At 38.2% G+C, this 15,449-nt stretch overlaps 1 protein-coding gene across 1 annotated transcript in view; it reads left to right on the top strand.

Moving 5' to 3' along the window:
• The window catches only part of maea (macrophage erythroblast attacher, E3 ubiquitin ligase), a 90,880-nt gene that overhangs the window by 46,705 nt on the left and 28,726 nt on the right, over positions 1–15,449 (top strand). The window contains exons 4-5 of the mRNA XM_059965600.1: positions 12,077–12,199; positions 14,533–14,609. Coding sequence (XP_059821583.1) covers positions 12,077–12,199; positions 14,533–14,609 — 200 coding nt within the window. The remainder of the gene's footprint in view (positions 1–12,076; positions 12,200–14,532; positions 14,610–15,449) is intronic.

Here is a 15,449-nt window from a genome sequence, read left to right as displayed (position 1 = left end):
AATATGCAGAAGATGAAGATATTATTACATTAAAAATCAGTTCACAATAGCTTTGAAATACATTGTTGTTTCCATCTTCCCCATTCTCTTGACTCCCTCCCAAAAGAAAACCATTGATTTGTCAGAGGGTGAATGTTTATTCTTTCAAAATATTTATAAAATATTAGTTCAGTAATAGGAGTTTATTAAGTAATGCTCACAACCCCTTTTTATGTTAATTTAGTGACTCTGAAATCTAAGTAATTATCTGTTTAGGGCAGTATGAACAATAGATTTCCCTGCAGAGCTCTTTGTACCACTACAAACTGTCACAGTGAGACAGATTGTACATTGTTCAATGTATGATCCTTTGCTGCAAATCCACTTCATGCGTTTTTCTTATTAAATAGTATTTCTGACTTTCAGCTTGCATTACTACTAGTATGACATTTTATCATATTCTGTTTGACACTGCTGAATTATAAACGTGTATTGAAATGAGTTGTTACTGTGCTTGTCTCTGTAAATACACACTTCTCCTTGAAGTATAGGGCTGCATGTCAACTGTAAACTGCCCGAAGCAATTGAAATCCCATGTTACACCTCCATAATGTATTCTTGTACTCAAGTTTGTGGGGATGGTTAAAATGCTCTTTAATTTCATCTCTGATATATTGGTATCACTTCTTATCTACAATTACTTAAATGATTAATTTTAGCATTCTTCCACTCCCCACCCCAGCCAAAGTGCTTTAATTAACTTAATTCTGTATGTCACTGAATCTTGAGACATTTTTTTTCAAATTAATGAGATTATTTGCAAGCTTTCCTTTTCTAAGACATTGCAGTGCAGGAGAGGTGCTTCATGACTTGCAAATCACTATCACTACAAGGGACTGGATGATTTTCATTGCTCTGTTATTGCCATCAAGGAAACGGTAGCTCACCATCAACTTCATATTGACTGTTAATAAAATAATATTATTGCAGTTGGAGGATAACACTGATAGGATATTTCCCTTGCATTGGTATTTAAAATAAGGGTTTGCCTTCTTAAGAGTGAGATCAAAAGGAAATTCAGAGAATAACACCTGTTTGGAATTCTTCACCTTTGATCATTGAACATAATCGAAGTGATGACTGACAGGCATCAAAACTGGCAGGGTGTTGAGGGATATGGGGCAAGAGCAGGTAAGTATCGTTGAATCAGTTAAGTCAAGTTTATTGTCAAGTTAACAAGTATAGTGAGATACAGATACAATAAAAGCTTGCAACAGTATCAAGTACAGACAATGCAGAAAATATATTACACACAAAATATGCAATGGGATGCAGTTTGTCCTAATCCCATTTCTAACAGTGCACTAATTGCCAGTTGAACCTGCAGTAAAAGTTAACACTTATACTGATCTCTGGTTTATCTTTTAATAATCATAAGATATTACAGGAATGCTATTCTCTACATCTTTGCTCTCAAAAAAGCGTAATGACGTTGCAGATTTGCATTGAAGCCATTGTTCATATGAAGTTTTCCTACCAGTTCTAGAATGACAACTTCCATTGTTGTCAAAAAGCAAATGCATAGAGATGCTGAAAATTCTGAAAGGAAAGCAGCAAATGCTGGAAATGCTCCATGGGTCAGGAGAATGGTTGAGTTAAAGTTGTTGGCCTGACACTTTATCAAAACCCAAAAAAGTACACATTTTAAGTTGCAAAGAAAAGTTAGGTTCAAGTGTAGGAAGAAAGGGAATATTAATGATAGAGTGGACACTAAGTGATCCATTTGACTTGCATGCTGTTGGAGCTCTTTGAGAGGGTAGTGAATGCTTATTTTAATAAAAGCTAATTTGTCTGCAGGAGGTGTGAATAGAGATGACTGACGATAGGGGTGAGAAAAAACTCAAAACATGCAAGTTGCAAGGTGTCTAATAAAAGAGAATAATGGAGATTTTAGTAGATCAGATAGCAACTAGAAACAAAGCTGAGCAAATATTTGAGGTGGATCAGCTGTCAGAACAGACCAGATCTGACACAAAAGGGAAAGGCTGGTTTTCTGAAATTGCTGAATTCACTATTGAGTCCTGAAGGCTGCAGTGTCACTGGATGGAAGATGGAATACAAGAGATCCTGCAGATGTTGGGAATCTAAGCAACACACTAATTGCTAAAGGAACTCAGAGTGTCAGGCAGCATCAATGAAAGGAAATAAACATTTCAGGCCGAGACCTTCCTCATGACCTGTGAATCGATCAGGACCTTGACAAAGACCACAAATGGTAAGGAGAGGTAGTGAACCTTGTGGTGCAGTGCACATGCTCCTGTTTACATCAGAAGTCCTGAAGTTGAGGGCATCAAATTCCGAGGAGTGAACATCACCAAGAATGTTTTGTAGTCCAACCACAAAAATGCCATGACCACTGGTGCTTCTGCTTCATCAGGAGGTTAAATAAATTTGGCATGTCGCCTTTGACCCTCAGAAATTTTAATTGATGCACCATAGAAATCATCCAGCTGGATGTATTGTGGCTTCTTATGACAGTGCTCTGCCTGTGATCTCAAGAAACTGCAGAGAGATGTGGCACAACTTAGCACATCACAGGAACCGGACTCCCTTCTATGGATTACACTTGCCTTTGCCTCACTAAAGCAGCCATCCTAATCAAAAACTCCACCAACCTGGGCATTCTCTTTTCTTCCCATCTCATTGGGCAGAAGATAAAAATACACAAAAGCATATACCACCAGGCTCAAGGATGTCATCTACTTACTGTTATAAGACGATTGAATGGTTCGGCAGTACAATAGATGGATTCTTGACCTCACAATCTATTCCATTATAACCTTGAACCTTCTACCTGCACTGCAGTTTCTCAGTAGCTGTTACACTTTGTTCTGTACTCTGTTATGGCTTTACCTGTACTACCTCAATGCTCTGTTGTAATGAATTGTTTTGAAAATACAGATTAAAATATGTTCAAGAAAGTGGCTACTTAGGACCATCACACTAACATTGATGATTATGCAGGATCTGTGACTGGCTGTACAGAGAAGGGCACTTAGGATGTCATTGTTACATCTACCGTATGTGAAGCCATTGCGGAGGTCCAAGCACTGCTGAGAGATCAGGATGCTGCCTTCGGACTGGGGGAATAAGACAACTTTCATGTCAACAAAAGCTGTGCTTTCTCATGACATCAGGAAGATAAAGTGGGATTATTCAGAGAATATACAGCCATTTCTGTGAAACCAGAGACACAAGATGCACGTGGCAGACCATAATGAATTATAAGTTCATCCTGCATGTCAATGACTGTGATGTTTCTCTTGCTGATGGGCTGAATGTCTGTTATCCTTAGTTTGATGCATGGAATGATGTGCTGGTGAGGAAGGTCCCCCGGCCCCCTAGGCATAGGTACTCTGGTCGCTACTGATGTGTGGAAGACCCCAGCCAGGATTAACTCACATAAAGTTGTAGGCCTGATAACATACCTGGTCAGGTGCTGAAGGTCTATGATGCTCAGTTAGCAAAGATTCTAAATGGCATTTTCAGTATCTCTCCAGAACAGTTCACTGTCCTTGCAGGCTTAAAAGAAGCCACCATTATCCCATTGCCCATGAGGGCAAAAGTAACCTGCCTTAATGACTACTGTAAAGTGGTATTGACCTCAGCAATAATGAAGTGCTTTCAGTGCCTGGTTTTGGATCGCATTAAAACTCAGCTTTCTGCTACATTGGACCCGTTCCAGTTTGCTTATCACTATGCCATAACCTCTGCACTTCATTCTGTCCTGGAAAATTGTGCCTCGTACACAAGGATGCTGTTTATTGACTTTAGCTTGCCTTTTGATATGATCATTCCACTGAAGCTGGTAGGTAAACTGCTTGTTGGGTCTCAACAATTCTCTCTCTCTCTAACTGGATCTTGGACTTTTTAACAGAAAGACCACAGTCAGTCAATGGCAGCAGCAACATCTCTAGCTTCAGCCCACTGAGCATTGCCCCCCCCCCCAATCCATGGCTGCATGCTCAGCCAGCTAATATTTACATTGCTAACTCATGATTGCATTGCTAGATCCAGTTTAAACTAAAACATCATGTTTACTGTTGATACAACAGTGGTTGGCCTCATCAATGATAACAAGATGGCATACAGTGAGGAGGTAGAGTGGCTGGTAGAATGGTCCAAGCACAATGACATGAGTCTTAACATGGACAAGACTAAAGAGGTGATTGTGTACTTTAGGAAGGTACAGGTTGACCATCCCCACTGTACGTAAACAGCCCCTGCATGGAGAAGGTTAGGAGCACCAAGCTTCTGGGAGTGCACGTAATGGATGATCTTACATGGTTCCTTAAAACCTCCTCTTTAGTCTAAAAAAACACAGCAGCATCTCCACTTCCATTGAGGTGAGCCTTCTAACCAAATTTTACAGGAGCACCATTTAGTGTCCTGACCAGCTGCATCAACATCTGGTACAGGAATCTGACTACAAGTTTCTACAAAGGATTGTAAGGACTGCTGAGAAGATCATAATGGCTTTTGTTTCACCCATCAGATATATATCTGGCGCACTGTGTATGCAGATCCCTTGACATTGTCAATGATATCTCTCATCTGTCCAACAATCTTGTTGGCCCCCCTACCATCAGACAGGAGGTACCAAAGCATTAGGACAAGGACTGTTAGGATGGGAAACAGCTTCTTTCCCCAGTCTATGAGACTGCTGAACTCCCTGCCACCACTCAGCTCTCATCATGTATGAAGCACCAGTTGCATTATACAGTGTACTTTTTAACATGTTATAAATACACATTATTATTTGTTAATTTATTAGTAGTAATATTAGGTAATGATCTCTCATTGATCCTGTTATAGTTACTATTCTATAGAGTTGTTAAGTATGCCCACAGGAAAATGAATCTCAAGGTTATATGGTGACATTTATGTACTTTGATAATAAAATTTATTCTGGCTTTAACTTTATGTATTGGTGAGTTACATACAGTGTTGTGTGCCTTAGTCTAGAGCAAGGGTCGGCAACGTTTACCACTGAAAGAGCCAATATGGACCCATTTCCCACTGAAAAGAAAACACTGGGAGCCACAATACCCGTTTGACATTTAAAATGAAATAACACTGCATGCAACGTATTTTTTGCCTTTATGCTATGTATAAACAAACTATAATGTGTTGCATTTATGAAATTGATGAACTCCTACAGAGAAAACAAAATTACATTTCTGCATGCAACAAAAACATTTTGAACTCCGAAAAAAAGACGTTGGGTTGAAGGTTACTCCATAGGTAGCCTACCTTGGATCGAAGAATTAAAAGAAAGCGCGCACTGGCGGGTGTCAGGCATTGGCAGTGGTGATGTGTATTAATAGCGATAAAAAAACACGTTGTAGCGGTGTAGCGCTACACTCAGCGCTAAAATAAAGACACTGCAGTCAAAGCTATCTTTATTCAAACTAAACAGCCTTGCTTTAAAGCCTCCCTCAACCCGGCACAGTGGGCGCGGATGCTCCAAAAGACATGTACTCACAAACTCCCGTAGGCTATCTCCCTTAGCCGGAACGGTGGCTAATTGTGAGCCGGTTCGGATGTGCCAGGAAATGGGGTCTCCACAACGTTTTTAGATTGTACAAGATCACCATAATCTTCAAATTTCGAATTACATTTCAAAAACTAACAAACCACGGGGAGCCGCAGCACAGAGATGAAAGAGTCACATGCGGCTCCGGAGCCGCGGGTTGCCGACCCTTGGTCTAGAGGAACATTGTTTCATTTGGCAGTATAATTGAATAAGGGTGAATGTCCATAAACTTGAACTTGATCTCTATGAACAATATGCAAGCTGAGCCTTTTTTTAACTATCACAATACAATTGAATAATTTATCAAGAAAAAATGGCAGAGCTACTCTTAATTCACAATTCTTAATTAGACAAATGATCAAAAGCTCATTGAAAGCAATAGGCATCCTGGAATTTCTTGAAAGGAGAGAATTCAAAAATAAATGCATAGCTGCTTCTGCTGGAGCAGCAGAAATTGGGGATCAGCTAGAGATCTGAATTGGAGTATCACAATTTTTTAGGGATGTAGAGATTTGAAATGTTAGATGTTGGGCACAAGTATACAATTTTTAAAAAAAATGTAATACTCTGGATCTGGAGCCAATGCAAGTCAACAAGTTTGATATGATGCTGAAGTCACGACAGGTTTGGCTCTTGTGAGCAAGGAGAGGGGTAAACTTGGTGCTAAGTGAACCATGTGTTTTGGTGAAATTCAAAGTCTATTGATGAAAATCAATTATAATAAATACTCTACTGGAAATATTAAGGTTTAGGCAACATCTGTGTGGAATGAGTAATCATCTATCCAAATCATTAAGTCTTTTCTCAGCAAATCCTAGCAAATCTGCATGTAGCCACCATTTTTCAGTTCATTTCTTTTTATCGTTCCACCACTGGAAGTGATATCTAGCCAACTTCATTACTGCCCATTATACCACTAGTGTTTAGTGCAGCAATGAAGGTCCTCTATCTCTGGCTGTGTTCAGGCCTTCCTCCATCGTGTCAGTAGCATCCTCTTGTTTTTCACTACTGTCAGTCATGCAAGTATCAGGTGGAATCTCAGGAATACCATGCACACAGATGTAGTAGGATTCTTAACTGCCTTTTCCATAACTGTTTTGTTGTACCAGTCAGGGTTGTTAGCCTTGAGCTGAATTTTCGATTCTGGAGGACTGGTGGACCACTCTTAATCTGCCCTCTATCCTTTGACCTGTAGGGCATGGATCACCCTACCAGGAGTTAAAGCATAAAGCCCTGACTCCAGCCAACATATCTCTCTGGATCATTGAGGCACACAAGCTCCACACCACGACAAGGTTGTAGTCATCTTGGAGGATATCCAAGCAAGAAATTAATTCCTGGTTAAGTGTCTCAACAAGAATGTGGTAATTCTGACAGTCTGGTGTCAGATGTGATTGCAAGCTTGGGTATTTGGAGTAATGTCATCAGTTAATGCTTCAGAGATGAGTGTGCTATTACTGATCTGGGGAAGTTAATGATTTTGACCTAGTTTTATGGGTACTGGTATTGGGTGAAAAGATCTGGAGAGGAGATAGTTAATGCCTCATTCTTTTTGTCCTGGGGATGATTTGCCTGTAGTATTATACTGGAGTACAAATTTTTGAGACTGCCATAGATGCAATAATGCATGAATTTTAATTCTAAACAGATGTTTTAAGTTTCGCTTGGCTATTTGAAGGACAAATAAGGCAACTTTTGAACAAACATTGGAAAAAAATGTATGACTTGGTGAAAGCAGCTGTTTATGAACACATTGACTTGATTACATCCAGGAGTTCCTGCTAACTGTTTTCAGGAATGTTTAGGGAGCTCTAACTTTGTTTTGTTAAGAGTGCTTTTGAACTTTCATTTCCTGTATTTGAAAGAAAATGAAAAACCATGTGTAATTGTTATTGCTCCACAAAACATCGTTAATGGCGAATCTTGATTGCTTCCATTACATGGATCTGCACTCAGTATGGAATTGATTCTTCTGGTTTTACATTACTCATTGTAAACTGAGCTACTTCAAAAAGCATTTGAGATGATCAGGTACATAGTGTGAAAATGGAGTTACTTGAGTGAAACTGTAAAAAAAAGATCATGGGCCATTTAGGTATCTAGAGCAAATAGTTTAATAATTAGCTTTTAAATGAGTTAATTCTTGAATTGTTTTTAATTTTCCTGAAGGAGAGTGTGGAGTAGGAGTTGAAAGCAGGTACAGTATGGAACAAGAGTGGAGAACCATAGTGAAAGTACAGCAGGTCAGGCAGCATATATGAAACAAAATTAATATTTCTGACTGGCAGACTTTCGAGAAGTAGGGAAGAGAAAACTGAAAGGTTGGAGGTTGTGAGTGGCTGGGGCTGAGAGTAGGCTGATAAATCATTATCTGTAAGATGGAGCCAGCATTGTGGTGAATAGTAGTTGATGAAATGATCTTGATGGCTGGAGAGATGAACCATCATGTAAAAAGCTGTGACATATAGACTAGAGCTGTAGGAAAAGTACCACTGGGGAGAGAAAAACTGAGTAATTTTCCATTTTGCTAACCTTTACCAGGCTGGGCAGAAGTGAATTGCCTGACGTTATTTTCAAAGTACAAAGTAAATTTATTATCAAAGTGCGTATATGTCACCATATACAACCTTGAGATTCATTTTCTTGCAGGCATACTCAATAAATCCACAATAGAATAATAATTGTAGTAGAATTGATAAAAGACTGCAACAACTTGGGTATTCAACCGGTTGCGCCTGAGACAAATTTTTCAAATACACAAGGAAATAATAATAATAATAAATAAGCAATAACTATTGAGAACATGACATCAAGATTCCTTGAAAGTGAGTCCATAGGTTGTGCGAACATTGCCCAGTGATGGGCAAGTGACGTTGAGTGGAGTTATCCCCTTTGGTTCAAGAGCCTGATGATTGGTGGTCAGCCCTGTGGTTCCTGTACTTTCTTCCTGATGACAGCAATGAGAAGAGAACATGTCCTAGGTCATGGGTGTCCCTGATAATAGATGCAGCTTTTCTGTGACAGTGTTTCACATAGACTGCATAACAGTGGTAAGGAAATTAAGGATAACACATAGAGACATCTTGTTATTCAGCCATTAAATTAAATAACATATTTCTAGTATCTGGAAAGGTTAAACGGCAACAGAAAGCAATGAACAAAAATGGAAAGGCCAGAGGTCAAAGAGCCTGTCCTCATTAGGGGATCAGAGGTAGAGGGGGCTAGCAACTTTAAATTCCTGTGTGTTACTATTTCAGAAGACCTGTCTGGATCCAGCACATAAGTGCAATTGCAAAGAAAGCACAGCAGCACTTCTACTTCCTTCAGATTCTGCACAGATTCAGCATGACATCTAAAACTTTGACAAACTTCTATAGGTGTATAGTGGAGAGTGTACTGACTAGCTGCATCGTGCCTGCTATAGAAACACAAATACCCTTGAACAGAAAATCCTATAAAATGTAGTGGATTCAGCCTGTTACATCGCAAGTAAAGCCCTCCCAAACAGTGAAACACTCGTAGGAAAGCAGTATCCATCATCAGAGATCCTCACCACCCAAGCCATGCTCTTTTCTCACCGCTGCCATCAGGTAGAAGATATAAGAGCCTCAGGACTAACACCTCTAGGTTCAAGAACAGTTACTACCCCACAATGATCAGGCTCTTCAACAAAGGGGTTAATAACACTCAGTTACTAATGATCTCATTTTAAGGACTCTATCTTGTTATTCCAGGTTCTCCTAGTCTGTTTCTATTTATATTTGCATTAGCAGTTTGTTGCCTTCTATACTCTAGTTGATCTTTCATTGTTCCTGTTACAGGTACTATTCTATAGATTTGCTGAGTATGCCTGCAGGAAAATGAATCTCAGTTGTATATGGTGACATAGATAGTATGTACTTCGATAGTAAATTTAATTTGAACTTTGAAGTAAGCAGCTAGACAATTCAGAACTGTTTTGCTCACTGTGGTTTCAAGCATTCAGGCTTGGAGATGCTAGAAATGGCTGTAAGACGTTACAAAACATGCACTTCTTAAATAGCATCAGTTATGTGTTTGTGTTACGTTATCCATTTGGGCTAATGGACACTATTTCAAAAAGCAGTGATTTTTGATAATTTTGTTTTTTTATTTTGACCTTATGCAGGAAGACAACACCTTATCCACTGCATTATCTGTGCTGTTTTTTTCATTTACAGTCAATCAAAAGAACAAGGCAGCGATGAACTCTTCCACTGATAACTATTCGGATCTAATAAATAGTTTCATAATACTGTAGCAGTATTGATAGTGTTCTAATTTATTCTGTATTTCATTTGAATGCATAATCTGTTACTCAATTAAACATTAGTTTGCCTTTTAACTATTTCAATGAAACCGGCGAATTAGGGCAACCCCCTAATTGGACCAGAATCCACTGTATTTATTTTCTTGTCTCCAATAATGTAATACTGTACCAGGATACAATTTATTCCAGGGGATCAAGTAGCGTTTTTCACTGCCTCTGATCAAAAATGTGTATGATTGTACACTTCAGACCCAGAAACAAGTTGTTTTTAAAGGCTTGCATGAAAAAATACTCAAGTGCTTTAGTAACGGATGTCTTTTCTTTATTTCCTTATAAATATTGCTATCGTTTTCTATCATCTCTTTCATTGTTCATGAAATTGAGTACCAGAATTGATACATTCTTGATGCCAGGTACAGTTTGGGTCTCTCTCCTTCAGAAGGGTAGAATCATTCCTTGGTCAGGATATTTTGTACCATATTCTCTTGACAATTAACTATTTTAAACAATGAAATCTAGGGGATGACCACTGCACCTCTGGTAATATTCCTAGTCTAATAGTTGGATTATCAAAGTCTAATTAAAAGGAACACCTGTAGCTAAAGAGATAGCTGAAACATATACAATCCAAAAATTAAGTCAGATTAATTTTGCGCTGTTAATGTCAGCTGCCTCAAACAGATGTTGGGCCCTAGGCCTTCTAAATTGAAGATCCTGAACCTTGCATTGGGTCTCATTTCAACAAAAGAGATGATAGTAAGCAGAGCAAGAGTTGAGCTAGGTTGTGTTAGATTCTTCAATGATTGTTGAGAAAGTTTTTCTTTTGAGAGATCAGTCTGCCTCCTTCCCTGGCCAGAAGGAGCAGGCTGAGATGAACTGGGAAAGTGGGCCAATGAATGGAAGATAGGGCAAAAGGCAATCTCTTGATAAACTCAGCAGGTTGAACAGTTTCTGTGAGACAAAAGAAATTGTTAAAGTTTTGGGTGACCCTAACGTGAGGATGTGATTTAGATAGAGGGAAACAATTCATAAGGATGTTGTTGGGGCTAGAGAGCTTGAATTACAAGGAGAAACTAGGTACTAGGCTACTTAGCTTGGAGTGAAGGCACCAAGGCGTGACCTGGTAGAGATTTATAAAATCACGAGGGTCATAGATAATGTGAATGGGCATAGTCATTTTTCCAGGGTAGGGAAGTTGAAAACAAGATTGCACGAGTTTATGGTGAGATGGGAAAGATTTAAAGGGACCTGAGGGCAGTTTTCTTTTCCCCACACAGCGTGGTGGGTACATAGAGTCATTATAGTAGTGCAACAGAGAGCAGGACCTTTGGCCCAATTAATCCATGCTGGCTTGCTTACACTTGTCCCATTTGCCCATTTGTCCAAGTCCCTCATAAACTTTCCTCTCCATGTACTTAACCAATGAGCATGAAATGGTGAGGTATAGGGCTTGTACTGTGAATGGTAGGGCATTAGAAAGTGTAATTGAACTGAGGAAATATTTTCAAATAATAATTGGGAGCAAATGGTACTAATGTTACATTGCTATTTCAGTAATTTAAAAATGAGTTTTTCTCCTTGCCTGTGTCTCACTTTCTATTACTTCCCAATACTGTGTTTCCTGATGAGTGTGTTGGTTACCCTACTGATAAATCAATCAACCTGTTTAGTTATTTTTGTACTGTTAACTCAATTATTTATCTTAACTGCTGAATTATTTTGTTGTCTGGTTGTTTTTGTGCTTGTGTGAATAAAGGATATTAGTGAATAAAGTCAAATTAGAAGTTTGTAATACCAAAATAATCATCTCATGATGTGAAAATCCATTCTTTTCATAAGCTGAGGATAGAGAAGTGAAGTTCACTTGAGTGTAAACTGCACCCAAACATCCAGACATGGTAGCAATGCCCTTGATCTCCTAAAATCTTGAGCTTTGTACTGATGAAATATAGTTAATCTTTTTTTTTTTTTTTTAAATAATTTTTTATTGCATTTTTAAATGATTACAAAGTATGAAAAAAACAATGTATATAACCCATACCCCCTCCCCTTAACCCCTCCCCCCTAACTACCCCTTAGAGAAAAAAAAAAGAAAGAAAGAAAGAAAGAAAGAAAGAAAGAATATAGTTAATCTATAACAAATTAGACTTTTCATTGTCTTTGCATTGTTTTCCCAGTTAGAACATAATCTTTATGATTATTTTCTCTTATAGGACTTGGTGAATATTGATATGTTTCTTACAGCCAAAGAGGTTGAAGAGTCACTTGAAAGGCAAGAGACAGCTACTTGTTTAGCTTGGTGCCATGACAACAAATCAAGGCTGAGAAAAATGAAGGTATGCCCTCAAATGAGAATTGGATCTTGTTAGACAAAATAATTTTAAGCAACTGTTAATTGATCATCATTTATGAATGATGTATACGGAGATCAATTCCCTATTAAAATTCAGTTCAAATTTTCAAACTGCCTTGTAATTTTTCAGCAAGAGAAAGCTAAAAACTTTCACTGACAATCGCTGAAACAGTTTCAGAATTTTCTGATTAGATTACTGATTCAAATTTTTAAATGTTAAAATGATGTTCTTAAAATGTTGTCAGACCTCTTGCATTGAAATAAATACTACTTAATTCAGCAGTCTTTCCTTGTTCCCTGCCATGCCGCTGACTGTCTTTACCACTGACCTTACTCTTAATGATTTCCCTATCGACTTCTAGCCCCCCCCCCCCCATCCATAAAGCACTTTGCTTTGGATCCCACTGTCCTGCTGATCTAGAAGTACATGGAAATTTCTTTCTGGAGGGGGTGGTGAGTCTCAGGAAGACTGCCATGGCATGTAGTTGGAAGGTAGATTATCATTGTAAATATTTTAAGTGGAGGAGGATAAATATTTGATCAAGGAATGAAGGGTGTGGAGAAATGACACAAAAAGAGAAGTTGGACCAGCCATGATCATATTAAAAGGTGGGACAACCTTAAAGGGCCTGATGACCTAGTGCTATTCTATTAAGTATGATTCTGTGAGTAGATTAGTACCACATTGGCATGTTATTTTCTATTATTCAACTTTAAGTATGCACAGGCTCTCTGAAAGCACAATAAAGGATGATCTTTCCTTAAAAAAATTCAAGATTCTGGTGTCGTAGAGAACTAAACACTGAAGTAATGTAATACAATGATATTATTATACATGTTATTAGAAATGAATTGTGATACATTCAAACTTAGACTGCAGGACTGAGGAAGAATTGTCACCTACAATCCATAAAGCTTCATCTTGCTTTTGACTAAAATCAATCTTCTAGCAGCTCTTGATTTGAGGCTGGTTGTAGTTCTGTGACCAGAAATTTAATGAGGCTTTTTGATGTGTAGATCTCTCTTTTTTTAAAACAGGTGATTACAGTTTCAAAATAATGTGATGTGATTTTGAAAACATGCTCACAGCTTCACATGCTGTTTGGATTTTTTTTTCACTCCCTTGAGTGAGAATTTTGCCCTATCATCCAAATGACAAATAGTATAAATAGTTCCATGTGGAAAAATTGTAGACAAATGTGTGGAGACAGGAATTAAATTATCACTTGTAGATTGATGGTAATCATTAAAAATGCCCACTGCCCTCTCTGATGTTTAGCATCAGGACAAAGCTTTACTGGTATAACAGATAAAGGATATTTATATCTATTTTAAAGAATGACGTTCTCAGAATTACACTGAACTGTCTGAAGTAGACAGCCCTTGGAACAATCATAGATACTTCACAGAGACAGTGAAACAATGTTATCTGCTTCCAAAAGCACAAAGAGCTTTGTTGCAGTTGTTTCATGGCAGTAAAACAAAAAAGATTCTGCTAAGTTAACAGTTAAAATTGAATTATAGCAAATGTTAAACACAATATGGTGTCTGCTATGCAGTTCAACAAGTTCATGATTTATTTTGTACTCAACCACTTTCCTGTCCCATTCCTGAGTCTTTCCCTTCCCCTTTAGTGTTCAAAAATTTACCTTTCTCACCTTTCAATGTGCCACTGAACATCCACAGACTCCATAGAGACGTGCAAATATTTACAACTACTGTATAAACCACTCTCATATGGAAATGGACAAGCAGTTGTTTGCTTTGGTGAGTCTGATGCTGGTGCCCAGTTTCAAAAGTCAAACCTGCCCCTTTCATTTTAACAGAGGAAGCACACACAAGTCTGATTTTGGAAAGGTAAACCAGCATAAGGAAAACAAAAATGTTCTGTACAAGGACTTCCCATCCTAACAGTTCTTATACTAAAGCTGTGGTATCTTTTGCCTGATGGATAGTGCAATAGTATAATTTAGGAAGTACTTGGATAGGTACATGGAGAGGTGGAGATGAAAGAGATATGGGCCAATTACAGGAAATTAGGGTCAGCTGGGTGGGCACTGTGGTTGGCATGGACTCATTGGGCCAAAGAGCCTGCATTGCTCTGTGACTCTACAACAATGGGCACAGCAACTTCTGTACTTTCAGCATTTAACTGCATGTGAGCTTTTGGCAGATTTTGTTTTCCAGTCTTTGTATAAACAGCATTGTGTGCTATTGGTCTGCTATTTCCTGCCACTGTTTTTATAGAGTTGAGCCATTTTTAAGCAGGAAATTATCATGTGGTTTTGAGTTGAAGCAGTCCTTTTGTGTTCACAGAGTTGCCTGGAGTTCAGCCTGAGAATTCAAGAGTTCATTGAACTTGTTCGACAAAATAAGAGGCTGGAAGCTGTCAGGTAAGAACAAGAAGGCTTGACCTTGAATTGTGTAAATGCAAAATGTATTTATGTAATTTCTTAATAAAGTTCTCTTAATTGTGTTGATAGATCTGAACATAAGTATTTACACACTTGCTAACTTGGGGTTTCAAAATGAATATTGCTGCATTACAGCAATTACTTTTTGTGTGACTGAAGGAGAATACTTGGAAATCTTTCATATTTACTTTCCACCCAATACTGTTAGATGTTTCAAAGTGAATTCTCTCTTCTTGAGTCATTTCATAAGTTTAGTGTATTTGCCTTGACTGGTGAGATGATAGCTACTAGCTCTCCTTTTCCAATGTAATTGTTCCTGATTTTTCAGATTTTGTATGGTGTCATGAAGACTAGTTTTCTTGCACACCCGTGCTCTAGGTTTAATGTTTTAATATTGCTTTTTACAGCTGATTAATAGGTCTCTATTTCTGCAACGTTAAACAGTTGAGATGTAATCAAATCACATTTTGAAAGCTTAACTTAAATGTAGTCAGGTTTATTTATAGTGCAAATAATCTTTATTATTCCAAGATGGTTGGCAGAGAACAAATCAGTTCTTTCAGCTTAATAATTGTGAGTAATATTTATTGAAACACTACTGCTCCACACTAGTGTGAACAGTGGAGGATGGATTTAAGACTCTTTCTACAAATATACTGGGATCAAAGCCAATATTTTTTCCTTGATTCCTCAGCAAAAGCCAATATGATGTGATGGCAACACAAGAGACTGCAGCAGCTGGAATCTGGTATAATAAATTGCTTGAGGAACTCAATAGGTCAGGGAGTGTCACTTGTGCAGGATGCTGCCTGACCTACT

Source organism: Hypanus sabinus, chromosome 3, assembly GCF_030144855.1.
Source record: "Hypanus sabinus isolate sHypSab1 chromosome 3, sHypSab1.hap1, whole genome shotgun sequence".
Taxonomy (NCBI): Eukaryota; Metazoa; Chordata; class Chondrichthyes; order Myliobatiformes; family Dasyatidae; genus Hypanus; species Hypanus sabinus.
This window is presented reverse-complemented; position numbering and strand designations above follow the sequence as displayed.